The 19,163-nt window shown below is 41.1% G+C and overlaps 2 protein-coding genes across 2 annotated transcripts; one reads left to right on the plus strand and one right to left on the minus strand.

Annotated features, from left to right (window-relative positions):
- Positions 1 to 2,231: 2,231 nt before the first annotated feature.
- Positions 2,232 to 7,213, minus strand: tekt4 (tektin 4; the record flags this gene model as incomplete). The annotated part of the gene is made up of 6 exons (XM_081361429.1): positions 2,232 to 2,445; positions 4,482 to 4,636; positions 5,125 to 5,347; positions 5,528 to 5,671; positions 5,793 to 5,863; positions 6,665 to 7,213. 6 exons carry the CDS (start codon positions 7,211 to 7,213, stop codon positions 2,232 to 2,234), a joined length of 1,356 nt encoding a protein of 451 aa, XP_081217555.1.
- Positions 6,703 to 12,366, plus strand: LOC308688412 (lipopolysaccharide-induced tumor necrosis factor-alpha factor homolog). Its single transcript, XM_081361430.1, has 6 exons — positions 6,703 to 6,811; positions 8,515 to 8,688; positions 8,871 to 8,980; positions 10,507 to 10,590; positions 11,780 to 11,921; positions 12,011 to 12,366. The coding sequence occupies exons 3-6, from the start codon at positions 8,881 to 8,883 to the stop codon at positions 12,117 to 12,119; spliced, it is 435 nt and encodes a 144-aa protein (XP_081217556.1). The 5' UTR covers positions 6,703 to 6,811; positions 8,515 to 8,688; positions 8,871 to 8,880; the 3' UTR covers positions 12,120 to 12,366.
- Positions 12,367 to 19,163: the final 6,797 nt, after the last annotated feature.

Consider the following 19,163-nt stretch of genomic DNA (forward strand, 5'->3'; position numbering starts at 1 on the left):
CATTGTAAGTGACAGATAACAAGGAGGGATGCCCCCCAGGCAAACTTCTTCGACTTATTAGCATCATCTATTTCCATATTCAACCAGGGTCAACTAGAGAGGCCTAAAAAGCCCACCCATCCAGCGGAGACCATACACAAGTAGAGGGGACATACATGTAGAATGCCCTACAATACTCAGTTCACCCTACATCAACCCTAAGGATCAAAGGGGAGCAAAGATGTTAAGATGACATGCCACAGCCTTCAGAGAGGATGATTCACCCTTTGAGGGATAGCTGACAAGCGTCTCTTCGACAGGGGCATCCTCACATATCCTTGCTCTCGTAACCCCTCTACATTCACATAATTTGAATGTTGGAATGGATAAATGCGAGCTGAATATGATTTCTTTTACGGCGACTTCACCTCTGCATGGAGTTCAGTAAGAATTGGTTGGCTCATGGGGGAGGGCTAATGGGTCAAGTCTGCCACGAGCGACTTCCTGTTTTTCACGCCCCATACCATAGATCCAGATTTGGTTTTTTATATATATATATTCTCCAGATCTGGTTATGACACGGCCATAACATCTAACAGCTCCCCGTATGCAGGGCTTGCATGCTCAGAGGGCTCAGTACAAATAATATCCTTGCCCTCCTCAACCACCTCTCCCTGGCCTGATGGCACCAGCAACATGCTGTCTGCTGGATATGATGATGCCAAAGACAGGACATCTTGATGAAAGTTAGGAGTCAGAAACCTGGGGCACGGAGGCACACACTTCCTGAAACGCTTGCTCGGATTTTCCATTTCTAGTTTGCCTTCACCACGTGCTATTTTACAAACAAATTGTTCCTGAAGACAAAAAAAAGGTGATGACATGCATTACATGCGCCCTCTTATACTCACGAGCGCTCTGCAATGACCTCATGGACTATCGTCGGCCAATAACATTTGCTGTGTTTTCACACATACTTAAGACACCGGTCATGTTGATGGCGTTCATAGTGTCAATCTAAGATGCAGTGTTGAGGTTCCAATCTTCCTGAATGGAATTAACATTCTTATGCACTTGTAGAGACATAAACAACAACACCATTTTAAAAAACACTCACTTTATTTACCCAATACTTAGTAAACACAGGCAGATTTAAGTATTCTACTCTTGTAAATTGCATAAGCCATATAATCAGATTATATAGTACGTACCAGTTTTGTCTGTATTTGCATCAAACTAGTAAGTAAGTTGAAACTAGTCCTACCATATTGATACCTTTTGTCTTTCCACAAATTCCAGTTCATTGAGGCAGCAATTTTTTTTTAATGGACCCTTTTCACTTACGGTGATGACACGTTTCCACAGTTATCAACATTGCAAATATAGTTTTTAGTATTATCATTTTTTAAATATTTAATATACAATTATAACGCTATACTTTGTGTTAAATTACCTTGGCAGTAAATTACAAAACACAAATGAACGCTGCTGTGAGGGTGTTTCTAATACAACGGCTGAGGGAGTAATGGCAAATTTCACATCTTTCTCTCTTCTGACTGCTGTAATCAATATCTCGATATTTTTCCCTCCTCTGGAAAGTCACAGAACACTAACATGGATTTTTTTCTTTTGTTATTGGAGCAAACGGGAATACAAAAATTAAATTTGCTGCCATCTCCTGTTCACCACTAAAGTTTACCCAACTATGACAACATCCGCTTCTGAGAACCCCGGAAATGTGAAAAGGGTCCATGTTATTTTCAGAAATATTTCAGGATTAATTTATTGTAATGACTTTCAAATCCTGATTTAACACAGAAAATGATATATTAATAATAAGCACATATTTGTCATTTTGGTACCGACTATCCCTTTAAATGTAAATTTGTGTAGGACTAAAACCTTATGATTGGTCACTCTTAATTTATTTATAATATGTAGAAACAAATTTAAATGACACAATAAAACATGTAATATATAATAATAAATAATAAAGATAATTAATAACTATAATAATCTATCATTAAAACTAGAATGATTGCTTTTGAATAAGGTTTTTATTTAAAACCAGAGGCTATATATATATATATATATATATATATATATATATATATATATATATATATATATATATATATAATAACTGCATAAAAAATAAAACAGACACACACACACAGACACTGCAGGCCACTGGAAGTAACAGTCTAACAGACCCGGACCTCCTGTTGAGGAGGGAATGTTATGAGAGTGTGTCAGTATCCAGACAGCACTGTGACAGTAGGGTAGCGTGTGCGGTGCGTCATACACTTCTCTCTGTCGATGAGGAGAGAGTTTGTTTTGCAAGCGATGTCTTTCTCCAGGGCCAGTCGACTCTCCTCAAGGTCAGACAAAGATTTGCGTGCTTCATACAGCTGCTGCTGTAGGGCTGATACTGTACTGCTGAGCTTTGATGCCTCACCTAACAGACTACAAAACACACACGCATCAGATCGGTTCATGTGTGTGAGTGAGTGTGCGAGTGAGTGAGTGTGCGAGAGTGAGTGTGCGAGTGAGTGTGCGAGAGTGAGCGAGTGAGTGAGTGTGTGAGAGCGAGTGAGCGAGCGAGTGAGTGAGTGAGTGAGTGAGCGAGTGAGTGTGTGTGCGAGTGAGTGAGTGAGCGAGTAAAGCCTGGTTCACACGGGACGATTTTAAAATTGTCGGCTGATTTTCTAAACCTGAGAGACCCCACACACGGCGATAAAAAATCATGGGTCTAACAGTTTTGGTCGTACAGTGTGGTGCGCAGCCACACGGCAAAATCAACACATCACACACGAACCGATTTGACTCCCGAGCATTCCCAGGTCAGACGGGAAATCTCGCAACATCCCTCGAGATCAAATGTAATTTAATACTGTGCTTACGAGGATACTCGACAAAGTGAACATTTTGGCATACTTTTGTGTGTTTTTGTCCGTTCAAGCGTGAAAGAGAACTCAGTGAGTCCTGTGTGTGTGTGTGTGTGTGTGTGTGTGTGTGTATCACACAGAGAGGAGCTTTACAGACAGCGCGCCGCCAGTACAGATTTAAGCTCTTATTTTTGCGTTTTATCACGCTTGTTTCTTAGCACTTGAATGAATGATAGCGTGATAAAATACTATAGAGCAGCCAATGGATGAAAGAAAAAATCTACACGCCACAGTCCACAGGCTGCGTGCTCGTTTGTCCCCGGGGGACACCACACAGGAGGAGAAATCGGGCCAAAACAATCCAACATGTTGGATATCCCCGATTTGAGATCGGAGCGGTCCCGATGTCCTTCCGAACAGACGAGAGCAGTCTTAACCCACCACACACGGCAGGAATATCTGATTAGATTATTTTACGATAATCAGAGCATCCTTAAGATTGTCGGGAGGGGTGAATCGGGGCTAAAATCGGCCTAATTATCCTGCCGTGTGAACCAGGCTTAAGTGAGTGCGAATGAGTGAGTGAGTGTGTGTGCGAATGTGTGAGTGAGCGAGTGCGAGAGTGAGTGAGTGAGTGAGTGTGCGAGTGAGTGAGTGTGCGAGAGTGAGTGTGAGTGAGTGAGTGCGAGAGTGAGTGAGTGAGCGAGTGAGTGCGAGAGTGAGTCAGTGCGAGTGAGTGAGTGAGTGAATGAGTGTGCGAGTGAGTGCGAGAGTGAGTGCGAGAGTGAGTGAGTGAGTGCGAGTGAGTGAGTGTGCGAGTGAGTGATTGTGCGAGAGTGAGTGTGAGTGAGTGAGTGAGCGAGTGAGTGCGAGAGTGAGTGAGTGAGTGCGAGTGAGTGAGTGCGAGAGTGAGTGAGCGAGTGAGTGCGAGAGTGAATGAGTGAGTGCGAGTGAGTGAGTGCGAGTGAGTGAGTGCGAGAGTGAGTGAGCGAGTGCGAGAGTGAGTGAGTGAGCGAGTGAGTGTGCGAGTGATTGAGTGAGTGCGAGAGTGAGTGAGTGAGTGAGTGCGAGAGTGAGCGAGTGAGTGAGTGAGTGCGAGTGAGTGTGTGTGAGTGTGTGTGAGTGTTTAAGTGAGTGAGCGAGTGAGTGTGCGAGTGAGCAAGTGAGTGTTTAAGTGAGTGAGCGAGTGAGTGCGAGTGAGTGAGTGATTGTGTTTGAGTGAGTGAGTGTGTGTGTGAGTGAGTGTGTGTGTGAGTGTGTGAGTAAGCAAGTGAGTGAGTGAGTGTGTGTGATTAAGTGAGTGTGTGTGTAAGTGAGTGAATGTGTGAGTAAGTGAATGTGTGAGTAAGTGAGTGTGTGAGTGAGCAAGTGAATGTTTAAGTGAGTGAGTGAGCGAGTGAGTGCGAGTGAGTGTGTGAGTGAGTGAGTGTGTGTATAAGTGAGTGAGTGTGTGTGTGTGAGTGAGTGTGTGAGTAAGTGAGTGAATGTGTGAGTGTGTGAGTGAGCAAGTGAGTGTTTAAGTAAGTGAGTGTGTAAGTGAGTGAGTGTGTAAGTGAGTGAGTGTGTGAGTGAGCGAGTGTGTGAGTAAGTGAGTGTGTGAGTGAGTGCCTGTACCTGAGTTGCGGCTGGTCTCGGCACTGCTCAATGTTGGGTCTGAAGGTCCGGTTATGCAGCCTGGATTGAGCCACTCTGAGTGGAGCTTCTTTATCATGCACAGCTTGCTGCAAGTATGCTATATTCTTCTCCTGAGCCCCGATCTGATGCAGAATCTATTACACACACACGGTAAACAACCATAGAGTGATTTCATGTTTTTGTATAAAGTATGAAACGTAAAGATTCTATAGGCTCTATCATACACTGTAAAAAATGATCTAAAAATGATTTTCTTATTAGTTATGTACATTAGTGTTTATGTTCTTATCTTACGCTGTTAAATAAATGTTTATTGAATTATTTGAGTTTAAGGTGCTGTATTTTTTAACTATTTTTTGGCTGTACTAAAGGATAAAAATACCATATGTTTGCAGATATCTAGGAAACATGCTGTTCACATACTTGTTTCTCCGAAAAACAATGCTACAGCCAGTTATTCTACTTTGAAATGTTCATTCCATTAAAACTTAAAATGCCTCTACATTTTTTTACTGTAAAGTTCACATCTACCGTTTTTTTGTTGTTGTTTTTTACATTGTATGTGATCATTTATATACATCATGCACTGTATGGGCTTTTGCTTTGTATAGGTGTGTATTGCCTGTCCCAGGTGCAGCTCCAGCTGTGTTTTGGACTGGCTCAGCTCCATGCAGCGCTGGATGAAAGCCTGATCTACAGTAACACACTGCGCCCGCAGGTCCTCAGTCGTCTCCTGCAGCACTCGCTCAGACAGCCTCCTCAGGGCCTGGCTCGCCGTCTCCTCTCTCTCCGCCAGCCGCAGGTTATCCACAGTAAACTTACGCCACACCTCCTCATCACACACCCTACAGAGAAACACACCGGAGAGTGCCGCCACTGATGCTGTCAAGAATCCAATACAGCCAAAAACTGTTCAGAATGATCTGGTTAAGCTAAACGGCACCTTTGATATGCTGATATAATGTATTGTGCAAGGTGTGTGTGAAATGAAAATACTGTTTGTGTTTGTGAGTTTTGGCACGCACTGATCCTGCAGCACTGCTGAGCTGCGATGCTGTTGTGTGTCCATGCTCCGGTTGTTATAACGTCCGCACTGGTCATCCAGGGTGTAGGCCTGCTGTTTATCAGACCAGTCGAACTCAAGAGTCTGCGTCACCTCCCGGTTCAGCCTGGCACACACAAACAGTTTTATGACTTTAATCTGCATTCTGCAATCCGAATAAAATCCATCTCAGTTATGTGCTGTAGTCTCAAAGGTAGTAAATTATGACAAAATGCTAGATAACTAGCCTGATCTGGTTGAGAGTTTGATCCAGAGTTTTTTTCAGTAGGGCCTGGATGCTTCTGATCAGCTCCACCTCCTGTTGAAAATCATTTAATGAACTGTTTTAGGATCTGTTGTTCACATATATATATTCAAATATTATCTTGTTTGTGGCATCTTCCTTACTCAGTAGCTACTATTACTAGCCTACTACTAATTAGTAAACACAGAACATTCCCCTAAAGTTCCCATATGGTTCGCATTTGGTTATTTTTTGGGGGAACCAAATAAGAACAGTCTACTTTCTCTGTCTTTTTTTTATTCCATGCAGATTATTTTTAGGTTTTATTTTTTTATATAATGTTATGCTGAATGTCTTTTTTTTTTTTTGCAGATAGAGTTTATTAAAACCTGGATTTGATCAGTCAAAATTCATTTTCATTTTCAGATAAATCCAATTAGCTAAAAATATTAAGCGATTATTAGAGAGAGAAGCTCGTCGATCCGCTAATTCAACGGTAAAATTATTGTAATGTTATCCTATTGTTAGTAACATAATTATTATTCATTTTTAATGTCTAAGAATACAATTCATATTTTAAAAAAGTCATTGTTTACCAAAAACAAACGTTACAAATAGGCTAACACGTTTTGGAAACGTTCCTTTCCCAGATCGTTCAGAGAACCCACAACTACGTTCTGCCTGGGAACCAAAAATTGTTCGCTGCCATGGGAACTACTAAAATATATATTTATTGTTTTATTATTCTCTTGAACAAAGAAAAGACAAAAATAGACCATTTTACATAATTTTCACTTTGTAGGGAGCCAAAGACAAATTTCCATACGAGTAGACAAAAAAAAAATATTTTTCGATTTTTTTGTATGTTTTTCATACCTTTAGAAGTTCCTCTTCCACCGGGTCCACCACCAGATCCGGGCCGAAGCGTCTCTCTCGGCAGGTCAGGTTATCAGTGGCGATGGCGAAGGGGATCTCCGTGGCGTCCAGCGCTTTTTCCAGCCGCCTCCTGGAGCCAATCAGCAGGTGTGTTTCTGCGTTCAGCCGCTCGATAAACTGCGCCAACTCGGATCTCCAGCGGTGGATGTCCTGCAGCCGCTCGCCCAGGTGCTTGGTGCCCTCGGTCTGCGTGCGTAAAGTCCCGGCGTCGGTCTCCGCTTTCAGTGCTTTGGACTCGTGGCAAATATTCTCCGCCCGGTCCCGGTCCGCGACGGCCCGGTTTAAGAGAGCAGAGTTATTGGTGAGCCACTCTTCGGGGGTGTATTTGGCACTCCGGTAGCCCGCGGTGGCCAGACCGGCGGATGTACCCGCGTAAACGTTTTCCTTAACGGTGGTCTCCGGGTTTGTGACCGGCGGCTGTGAGCCATTCTGTGCCACTACCCGCGTGTCAAAATGGGGTCGTGACACTAAAACTTGGGATGACATCATAATTTGGTGTAAAGTAAAAAAGTATTTACTAGCCTGTATTTAAAAAATCGGTTTGTTAAATAGATTTATCGGTTCCTGTAGCGGTCGAAGTCGCCGAATGTTTGTTTTCCGTAGCCTGGATACTGCCGGTTTCTATGGACGCGATTTTCTGGCACAGGCGCGCAAACACACACACACAGAGAGAGAGAGAGAAATTTCTTGCAACATTGTTTCTTACTTAGGATTTTAACCAATTAATTAATTAATTTAATGCTATTAAATTAATGCTGAATAAAAAAATAAATATAAAAAGTTATAATTTCCTTATGTCTTCCCTAAAAACAGTTTCAAAAATGGATGAGAGAAAGGATAAACTCCATATATGATTTGGCAAGTTAGTTGATGTTATATTTCATATTCAATGCACTTCTGAATGTATACTGAATGAGAAAGGCTGAGGCTTCAGTTAGTGTGAACAATCAAGGCTCTACACATCAAATAAAAGAAAAAATAATTTCCAGCATTGCAAGTTGGAAGATGGAGACGTGGTAAATTGTTTATAAGCTGCCCTCTCTCTATCTAAATGTTAATGACTGACCAATTCCAGGAAATGCTGGACTCAAATTGAGGTAATATTAATATAAACAGATTACAACAGCACAGCACAGAGCTAATGGAAACTTTCTCCCACAATCACATTAAAGTTTTATGAGCATTGAGTAGCCTACAAACTGACAGAGTAAAATATAACCATGCATTTACAGTGTGCACATCACCCAAAAGAATTGAAAGCCAGGAACTCGACTCAGCTGTGATGAAATCATGATTTAGTCAAAGAAAAATCTACATAAGCAATGTATGAGCACACTTAAAGGATTCATTCAGCCTTATAAAGCCCAACTACATGATTAAATGGCTTATAATCTGCATAGCCTATGGCATTTTCCATGAACGGGCTAGTTATTCAATTTGAATACATACAATTAACATAATAAAAGAGAAGTATAAAGTTTTAGACATATCAAATGTAAAAAATAATAATAATAATAATAATTTTTAACATCCAAATGCAATATATTCTAATTATTCCTGTTATTTTTCCCTACAACATAAAATGTAACATTGCTTAAACTGTGACACACATAAAGTGACATAATTTTAGACTAGTCCTGATTTAATATGTTCGTGGATTGAGTCTGTCTGCTGACCTGCCAACATTTGCTTTAAGATTAACAGTGCAAACTAAATTTTGCTAAACTGGTAATGTTGCTTTCTCTCTCCCTTTATTGTCATGGAAAACGGGGCGGTTGATCATCATTTAGCCAAAGATAGCCCTGCCTACACAGTTAGTGCGCTGTTATCTGCCTGTAATTTTATGACTGGACTGGTGTTGTCATGGACCGCACCCTCTCGCTCTCACTCATAGTCATCCATGTTCTGCCGTTCGTTCTCTAAAAGAGGAAGCAACACAACCGCACGTTTCACACTGCATACAGGTTCGAGCATACATTTTTACTTCAGAGTTATGCTTTTGTTAAATGTCTAGTGCATGTTATTCAGCTTTGTATAGTGTGTGGTTTTTATTATAGATATAGGGAAATTAGTAGAACAAGATTAGAATGTTACAAAGATAAAGAAACGTTTGCAATTCCTCATCTTCATGTATTCTCATTCCCAGGTCTTTGATCATGGAGAAGGAATACACCCCCCCTCCTTATTCCGGTCCTCAGCCGACCCAGACAGGCGTATACAACCCTGGACCGCAGGCAGCCTACCCTCCTCAAACAGGTCAGATCATCTTCACTAACAAGAGGATTACAGACCAGAACGAATTATAAAGCTTTACAATAAGGTTCATTAGCTATGTTGGTTAATACAACTAACAAACAATGAGCAATACATTTTTTACAGTACTTATTCATCTTTTTCAACATTAGTTAATAACTGTTCGTTGTTGGTTCATGTTAGCTCAGGTCCATTCAATTATATGAACAGACACACCTTTTTATTTGAATAATGTATTAGTAAATGTTGATATGAACAATAGCTAAGATTAATAGAAGAATTGTTTGTTCTTGTTAACTAACGCAGCTAACTAATAATAACATATGGAACCTAGTTGTAACAACTTACAGTAGGAGAACGTTTCTGAAGCCTTTAATCTGTGATTCGACCCAAATGCAAGTCAGTGTTCCCTCAAGTATTAATACTATTAGATAGAAAAAGATCCAAAAACTTCAAAAAAATTTCAAGTTGTTAGTAAAACAAAGATTATAGTATTTGGAGTATGTTTTACAAGAAAATACTATTTCAGTCTCTCTACTTCAGTTCATTGAATGTGTTTTTGTTGAAGAAAGTGCACCATTAAGATCTGTTTTATGGACGGGTTATCAGGAAATCATGCACTGGGCAAAGGTCACATCATTGACGTCAGATGTGTGTTAAAGGACGTTACCTGTAAAACATACAGACTCTGGGTGGTGATATAGTTTGAGCTTCACGATTACAGAGGACCTCAAGAAACATGTATGACACTTTTACAAGATGTTGACCTCAATTAAGTAATGGCCTGGTTGATTAGCTTTCTAATGGATGGATACTGTTGTAGTGGGTGGGAACATCTCTGACTGTGAAAGCCTGTAAATATAATTGTATGTTCTTCATAAACAGAAACACTGGGTTTCAGGCACTGTCCATCTCACACTCACAGAACATTGAATATCAGTTTTTACCAGCAATGCGTGTCCACCCAAGACTGGATAATATAGCATGTTATTGATCCTGGAAACAAATAAATCAACAGCTGAACAATTGAAACCCAAGTAATGTTTTAAATGGGACTAACCTTTTTTAAAATCTGATCGAGAAGATACTCATATTCAAGTGTTTACGTGCTTATTTTTTCCTCTTAATCTGATTATTTCAAATCTACCCCTTTTAATCACAATTTCACTGAGATCGAGCTCAGTTGAGTCGATTGAGGTGTTTAAATGAAGGCTTTTCATTCTGATTGAGCCATCAATCCAATTACCAGCAGATTATTTGAGTGCATGTTAACATGTCTAGTGTTATTTCCTCACTTGTTTAATTGGATCATTTGAGATGAATTCGCTTCCCAGACAGCAACATAGTGTTGGCCCAGATCCGGCCCACATCTGGTACACATGGAATCCACACGTACCAGATGTGGGCCGGATCTGTGCCGACACTATGTTGCTGTCTGGGTTTTAAATAAAACGGATGATCTCACATCCTCTAAATCTCCAGTGCAGTGGGTTTCAGTGTTTCTAACTGGTGTTTTGGCCCTTTTACAGGTCCACACGCTGCACCTTACCAACCACCTCCATATGGGTTCGGGGCTCCACCCACCAACGTCCAGCCCATGATGGTTCCTGTCGGTGAGTGTTCAGAACCCAAGACCCATCATTTCTCATGTTTTATTCATTTCATGAGTGGTAAACTCTAGAATGTAGTAGCACGACGAGGATAAACCATATAAATCGGAGGGAACTGATAATGCCTGCAAACTTCTGAATTTTCACAGAAGATTTCCTCTGAATCAGAAAGCCGCCATTTACCTAATTCCTCTTTATTCCCTGAACTTTGCATGTTTTGATGTGATTAGAGGTGTGAAGTACTTAATTATTACTTTGAAGAATTTGTACTTTACTTGAGTACTATTGAAACTGAATACTTGTACTCTTGCATTTAATACATTACAGTGCTTTTCAAAGGTTTGTGAACGCCCTGGACAAACAATATTGGCATAAATCCTTATTTTGTTTCAATGATGTTTCAACCAATCTCGTTTTTTTGTGTATATACTTGTGTAACCAAAAAGAAAATCATTGATAATAATTCCAAGTTACTTTAATGGATTTACTCTGAAAAATAAGATTTATGCTGATATTGTCTAAAATCCTACCTTGAAATATAGGGTGTTTGGAGGACATTTTTCATGTTTAATTAATAAATAAAAAAACAATCTTCAAAATACATTTGCATGTCACCCAGAATTAATTAATTACTCTTGCAGACGTATAAATTATATACACCACCATTCAAAAGTTTGGAGTCAGTAAAACTTATATCTTAAGACATATCTAATGTTACAAAAGATTTATATTCCAAATAAATGCTAGTCTTTAGAACTTTCTGTTTATCAAATGGTCCTGAAAAAAATAAATGTATCAGAGTTTCCACAAAAATATGAAGCAGCACAACTGTTTTCAACATTGGTAACAAAAATGTACGGTACTTTGTTATTCTTCTAGTTATTTGCCTATAGGCGCTTCTTTCTTTTGGAGACAATAACTCTCCTATTTTGCATTTATCTGCACTTTGATCATTGGAAATTGACAGAGCTTTTACATTCACAAACAGCTCTATTGCACACTATGAAATGGAATATCCTAAAAGCATAATATGGGCACTTTAAACATCTGCAAGAGGATATATATATATATATATATATATATATATATATATATATATATATATATATATATATATATATATATATATATATATATATATATATTATACTGTTTCGTTCCGCATGTCATAGATGCATTTGTACATGTGCAGTTACGCAGCCGGCGCTTATGAGTCTCACTGATGTCCCGGGCCGTGTTATCTGCCCTCACTGCATGACAGAGGTCCTCACGGAAATCGAATATTTAAACGGGTTGCTCACCTGGTTAATCTGCGGAGTTCTTGCGCTCTTTGTGTGAGTATGCTAACTGTACAAGCTTTAGAGCGTTTACCTGCTTGAATTTACAGACTGCTGATTTAGAGATTGTCTGTTGTGATTTTCAGGTGCTGGTTCTGTTGTTGCATTCCCTTCTGTATGGACTCGTGCAAGGATGTGAAACACACCTGTCCAAACTGCAAAAACATCATTCGCATTTACAAACGAATTAATTGAGTGATCGAAGCTGTATCATTTGTATGCTTCATATGGGAGTTTAACATTTTAAGATCCTGTAATTTAATGTGAAATCTAGAACAGATGCATTATTAATTACTATCTCACAGATCAAAAGTTATGACAGAAATATCTAATAATTGAATTACACTTTCTCTGGAGGGAAGTTGCAAACTTCCCATTGGGCCTGTTTTTATAATATGTGTATATATGTGTGCATGAATAAAATAAGTTCCATTTTAGCTCTATTTGCAGTGAAAAATCAGTTGTTTTACACACGCACACCTGAAGCTCCAGGTGTACTTCCCCTCAACAACTGAAACATATCCTTAGAGTTAAGGCGGGCGTACACGGTGCGATTTTTGCTGTTTTTACGAGCTCGCAGATGATTTTTTTTCACTCGGGAGAAATCGAGTGGAATCGGTGATGCTCGCATGATCATCTTTAAACATGTTTAAAAAATTCGGGGAGTCGGCCCGATTTTCACCAGCTGTCCCCTATTTCCAAATTATACACAACCACGTGGGGCTATACCTCAGTGGCAGCAACCATACAGCGTGCGCATACACATGTCTCTCTTCCTCTCTCACACTCTCATACACACACACACACACACACACACACACACACACACACACACACACACACACACACACACACACACACACACACACACACACACACACACACACACACACACACACACACACTTCTCTCAATTCAATTCTGTTCAATTCAATAAAGCTTTATTGGCATGACAAAAATACAATTGTATTGCCAAAGCATCAAAACAGCATAGAAAATTATTTTGAACATTGTACTACAGAAAATAATAATAATAATATTAAATAAAAATAATAATTCTCTCTCTCTCTAGTTTTTATGTTGAATGGCTACTGTTCTCTGCTTTACAACAAATCATTTGCACACACATTTCTGTCATTTTTTCTATCTGAAGCTTTGCCTGCATGCAATATTGACGGTCTCTGTGTTTAGCGCGAAAGCTCACGTGATTGCTGCCGGCTCGGGATAAAATTCGTGCAGGACAGTCGTGCCGTGTACCAGCTGCATTGACGCGATTATCAGTTAAACTGACTCGCAACGTGTGCAATATCTCACGACCTCCCGAGTGTCCGATCCTGGTCCGAACTCGCACCGTGTACGCCCGCCTTTAAATCAACACTGCTCTGTACATATTGTCCCAATCTACAAAGTGTTAAAGAAACACTGCGGCAGATTTGCTGTCAATGAGATAATCAGGTGATTAATTGAGTGATGATTAAGCATTAGTGATGAACACCTGTTGTTAACAAGCAGAATCACTGAAGGAAAGCTGAACAAGAACAGAAAAAAGAGAAGAGACAAGCAGAAACAAGAACTACAACTGACTTTCAGCCACAGCCTTAGATGAAATCAACTGAAGAGGATGTTCAGAGTTGATCTGTTTCTGAATATTTTGATGATTGTCACCATTGTTGAGGTTTGTATAATGTGTGTTTATGTCTAAGTGTCTCAATGATGATGTTTGTTTATTTTCAGTGTTAATGTATTACAGTGGTTGATCACAACAGCGGCTTCTGTTTAATAGAACAGTTTTTACAATATAGTAATACCTCGACTTCAATATTATTGAGTCAATAAACAAACAAAAAAAATCCACTTTGTGACATTCTTTTAAATGTCAACAGGCAACTTCCGCTTGTGTGCATTGCTAAAAAAGAGAGATAAAAAAACACAAGGCATTTTGTGAAACACTATTGCAAATGCTGAAAAAGAATTTAAAAAGTCAAGGGTCAATAGACCAACTGAAACAAACACTAATCACCATAATGGCAACTTCAAATGAAATATTTTCAATAATACATCAACATTATCTAGAGCTAAACCTTTGTTAATTCTCAAGGAGAGCTTTTTTTTTTATAGATGTATCACAGAAATAAAGCCAAACTTTATATTCTAACCGTATAGTCATGCTATATATTCAAAATAATAGAGAAAAATGAAAGGCCAGTATACATAATTTGGCTTATCTATCAGGCACAAACTCTTTAGAGAGATGTCATGTACGCCTCTCTTGGACATGACCCAAACAAGTCACTGAGGATCAACAAAGATGTAATGTTTTATTTGATGCCTCATGCTCAATTTTTTTTTTTTTTGTGAGAACTTGAAACCGACTGTCAGATCTGAAAAGCTTCTGCTAAAATACCTGGGCCATCTGTGGCTTTTCATTTGCAAGGCACCGTTTTCAAACTTAAGAGTAATTTACTTTCAGATTTGAGAAAACACTGCTTAAACTCCAAATCAAAGATGTTGTTTTAATGTGCTTCCTTGCTTTAACATTAGATGGCATACACTCTCAGAAAATAAAGTACATAATTGTACCTTTAGGGGTACAATGGCTTGTCACTGGGGCTGTACCCTCAAGGGTACAATATTGTACCCTTGGCATAGGGTACATGTTTGTACCCTTGTGATTTGTACCTTAAGAGACCAGTCTTGTACCTGTGGTGACAATTTTGTACCTTTATTTAACAGTACAAAAATGGACCCTTCAAAAATGGTACAAAATTGGCTTTGACAGGGGGTGGAGTTGGTTATGTTTTGACATAATCATAATTTGCCTGAATCACCGAACTCATTTAAAGTCTAATCTCAGACTTAAAGGGGAAATGAAACAGTCAATCAAGTTTACATGATTCACAAGATGGATTTCCACTATAATCAACAATTATTTAAGAAACATGACAAATGTAAACATATAAAAGAAAAAAAAAGAAAAAAACGTTATATCTTTCGCGGCCAGGCCGCCACCATTGTGCAGTATTCTAACATGTGACGTCACGGGGTTGGTTGGCTTTAATAAACCTGGCTGAATGTAGGAATATCCCGACATCAAATTGTCTACACCACGGAGTTTTGACCGCAAACAACTAATGTTAGGTACAGTCATTATTAGCTAACAGCTGTAAGCATGAACTAGCTAACACTAACTTAGTGTTTAGCTAACTTTAGTGAAGTTTATTAGTACCAGACAAAAAGACGACGTCTAACGTTATATGTTAACAAACTGCACATGGAAACATTGTTCGCGATGTCTGCCATCATATTCCTGTCTCTTGTCAACACCATGTAAGTTAGCATGTATTAATATATGCATTTGAGCCGATACGGCGTGGGAACCGAGCAGTGGTAAGTTACGTTATGTCGAACAGCCGGTGGTGGTTTGGGACGAAGAGCGGGTTGGCGGGTTCGCTACCTGGTTTCAGTGTGGCTGTTGTAATGCGATGCCCACCGTGTCAGAGTCCATCTGCTGTATATAACAAATAACGTTAGACGTCGTTAGTTGTTCGCGGTCAAAACTCCGTGGTGTGTAGACAGTTTGATATTCCTACATTCAGCCAGGTTTATTAAAGCCAACCAACCCCGTGACGTCACACGTTAGAATACTATATAAAGGTTTTTCTTTTTTTTTCTTTTATATGTTTACATTTGTCATGTTTCTTATATAATTGTTGATTATAGTGGAAATCCATCTTGTAAATCATGTAAACTTGACTGACTGCTTCATTTCCCCTTTAAATGTATATTGTTGATTACAGCAGCTTGTGATTCTACAGCAAATGATTTTCAGCATTTTCAATATAATCCAAAATATTTCTTAAAAGTTGGTCTGATCAAAAGACTTTGAAAATTACTTTATGTAGACACACTGACATCAATAATCAGCCTGTGAATCTCAACAATGGTGACAATAATAAAACATGTTGCAGTGCATTCTGGGTGCCACCAATCAAAACTCATTCATGGCTCCCATCATGCATTGCGGTATGAATAAATTATGATCTGAATTGTTTTACTAATTTCCTTTCCCTAATTGAATATTCTGTTTGTCACAATTGTTGAGATTCATACACTGATTCTTGATGTCTGTGTGTGCCTAAAGTAAATATTTGTTTTATCAGAACAACTTTTAATAAATACTTTAGTTTGAATAGTCTGGATCTTATGCTGTAGAATCACAGTGATGCTGTAATTAACAATATACATTTAAGTCAGAGATTAGACTTTAAATGAGTTCAGTGATTCAGGTCAAATTATGATTATGTCACAACATAACCAACACCACCTGATCAACTTCTCTCTTTGTTCATCTGAGAGTTATAACTCAGATACAACAGCCAAACAAAATCTAAAGTTAATGATTTAAGGGTCAAGAGCCCAACTAAAGCCAACACTGATCACCACAATGGTGTCTTAAAAATATATATTTTCACCTTCAGTGATTCTGCTTGTTAACATCAGGTGTCTTCAATAATGGTCAATCATCACTCAATGAATCACTTCATTAGCTCATTAACTTTAGCACTCTTGATTGTTAATTTAACACTCATATTTTAACACTTTAACACTCTTGAGTCTGGAGCCAAATAAACTCCCAGGAGAGTTCAATTAACACTGGAGTTTTTGCTGTGTTATAATGATTTAATATCAGTAAATTGACTTACAAAACTTTTATTTATTATACTCAAATATAGTGATAAGTTAAAATCTACCTTAAATGATTAAGGTATCATTACAACCTTTAAAAAATAAAAAAAGGCTGTATTTTGATATTGTACCGTAACGTTTAAAAGAAACGGTGTATATATATATGAACCTTTTAATGCTTGGGGACATATATGTACCTTTTTGACCCTCAAAAAGGTACATATATGTACCTTGGGGGACAGAAATGGACTCCTACTGTACCCCTATTTCTGAGAGTGTACTAGCTTCAAACCAGCAACATTACCTGTCCTCACTGCCTGGAGGAACATCTCAATGGTTGCTCAATCAGCGCTCCATTGATGTAATTCACTTACAAAAAGATTTATTATGCTCTATAGAAACATCATTGCAGCTGTTTGACTAAAATATTCAGATCATGGTCCTTTATGATAGCAGAATAAAACACCAAACCCACAAAGAAAACAAACATGCATTATTCATAAACTCTCTTACTTCTGAATTCAACACAAAAATTGGGTTTGTATTGCATACACCTGTCACATTCACTGTCTGTCATCGTCCGGTCTGCACTACAGTTCCCAGAATCCTCCTTGTTTCCACACCTGAACTCACTCCCTTCATTACCCACCTGTTCATCATCATTATCTGCATCACCTGTCTTGTGTTCATCTGTGTGTGTACTTAAGTTCCTGGTTTTCACTCTTCACTTGTCAGTCAATGCTTATGTTAGGTTTGTTAATGTTAGGTTCCTGTTCTGAGCACACGCTCCCTGTTTTTTGTGTATCTGTTATATTTGAGAATTAAAACCTTGGAATACTTCATCTTCGAGTTTGCCTCCTACTTCATCCACCCGGAAGCCTGACAGATTGACCGACCATAAAGAAAAAGATGGAGATATGGAGGCAGGCCTTTGTGGGAACCCGCCAAGCTGTGTTCCGGGGTATCCGTGGAGGTCACAGGGGAGGATATGGGCGATATATCTGCACAATCGAACCTATCTCCAGGGATGACTTCTCTGATCTCCCTCCTCTCATCAGCCCAACCAAGCCTGCACTTCACGCCAGTCCAGCTGAACCTGCACTTCACGCCAGTCCAGCCGAGCCAGCACTTCACGCCAGTCCAGCCGAGCCTGCACTTCACGCCAGATCTGCCGAAGCCAAGGCAGTATGCGTCATGCCCGCCGCCCCTGAGACTGTGAGCGTTATGCCCGCTGCAACTGTGACTGACAGCGTCGTGCCCGTCAAGCCAGAGACTTACCGCCCAGTATCTCCTGTTCCTGTCCTCAGCCAGAGTCCGGACGAGAAGGACTTAATTGACCTTTTTTCAGAGCTTCCTTCGCCGCTGGTCCCGTCCAGCTCAAAGCCCTCTTCATCGCTGGTTCCGCCCAGCTCAGAGCCCTCTGCGCCGCTGGTTCCGTCCAGCTCAGAGCCCTCTTCGCCGCTGGTTCCGCCCAGCTCAAAGCCCTCTTCATCACTGGTCCTGTCCAGCTCAGAGCCCTCTTCGCCGCTGGTTCCGCCCAGCTCAAAGCCCTCTTCATCACTGGTCCTGCCCAGCTCAGAGCCCTCTTCATCGCTGGTCCTGTCCAGCTCGGGGCCCTCTTCGCCGCTGGTCCTGCCCAGCTCGGGGCCCTCTTCGCCGCTGGTCCTGCCCAGCTCGGGGCCCTCTTCGCCGCTGGTCCTGCCCAGCTCGGGGCCCTCTTCGCCACTGGTCCTGCCCAGCTCGGGGCCCTCTTCGCCGCTGGTCCTGCCCAGCTCGGGGCCCTCTTCGCCGCTGGTCCTGCCCAGCTCGGGGCCCTCTTCGCCGCTGGTCCTGCCCAGCTCAAAGCCCTCTTCGCCGCTGGTCCTTCCCAGCTCAAAGCCCTCTTCACCACTGGTCCCGTCCAGCCCAGAGCCGCCTTCACCGCTGGTCCCGTCCAGCCCAGAGCCTTCACCGCTGGTCCTGTCCAGCCCAGAGCCTTCACCGCTGGTCCCGTCCAGCACAGAGGCTTCACCGCTGGCTCCGCCCAGCACAAAGCCCTCATCGCTGGATCTGCCCAGCACAAAGCCCTCGTCACTGGATCTGCCCAGCACCGAGCCCTCTTCGCTGGATCTGCCCAGCACCGAGCCCTCTTCGCTGGATCTGCCCAGCACCGAGCCCTCATCGCTGGATCTGCCCAGCACCGAGCCCTCATCGCTGGATCTGCCCAGCACCGAGCCCTCATCGCTGGATCTGCCCAGCACCGAGCCCTCATCGCTGGATCTGCCCAGCACCGAGCCCTCATCGCTGGATCTGCCCAGCACCGAGCCCTCATCGCTGCCCAGCACCGAGCCCTCATCGCTGGATCTGCCCAGCACCGAGCCCTCATCGCTGCCCAGCACCGAGCCCTCTCTGGTACCCGGGACTTTTCCCAAGTATTTTTTTGGGGGGGGGCCATAGGGCTCCGTCCTGGCCACTCGAGGGGCCATGGCCACCTGAGGGGTCTTCTCCGCCATGGCCACCTGAAGGGTCTTCTCCGCCATGGCCACCTGAAGGGTCTTCTCCGCCATGGCCACC

Source organism: Scardinius erythrophthalmus, assembly GCF_964197995.2.
Source record: "Scardinius erythrophthalmus genome assembly, chromosome: 3".
Lineage (NCBI taxonomy): Eukaryota > Metazoa > Chordata > Actinopteri > Cypriniformes > Leuciscidae > Scardinius > Scardinius erythrophthalmus.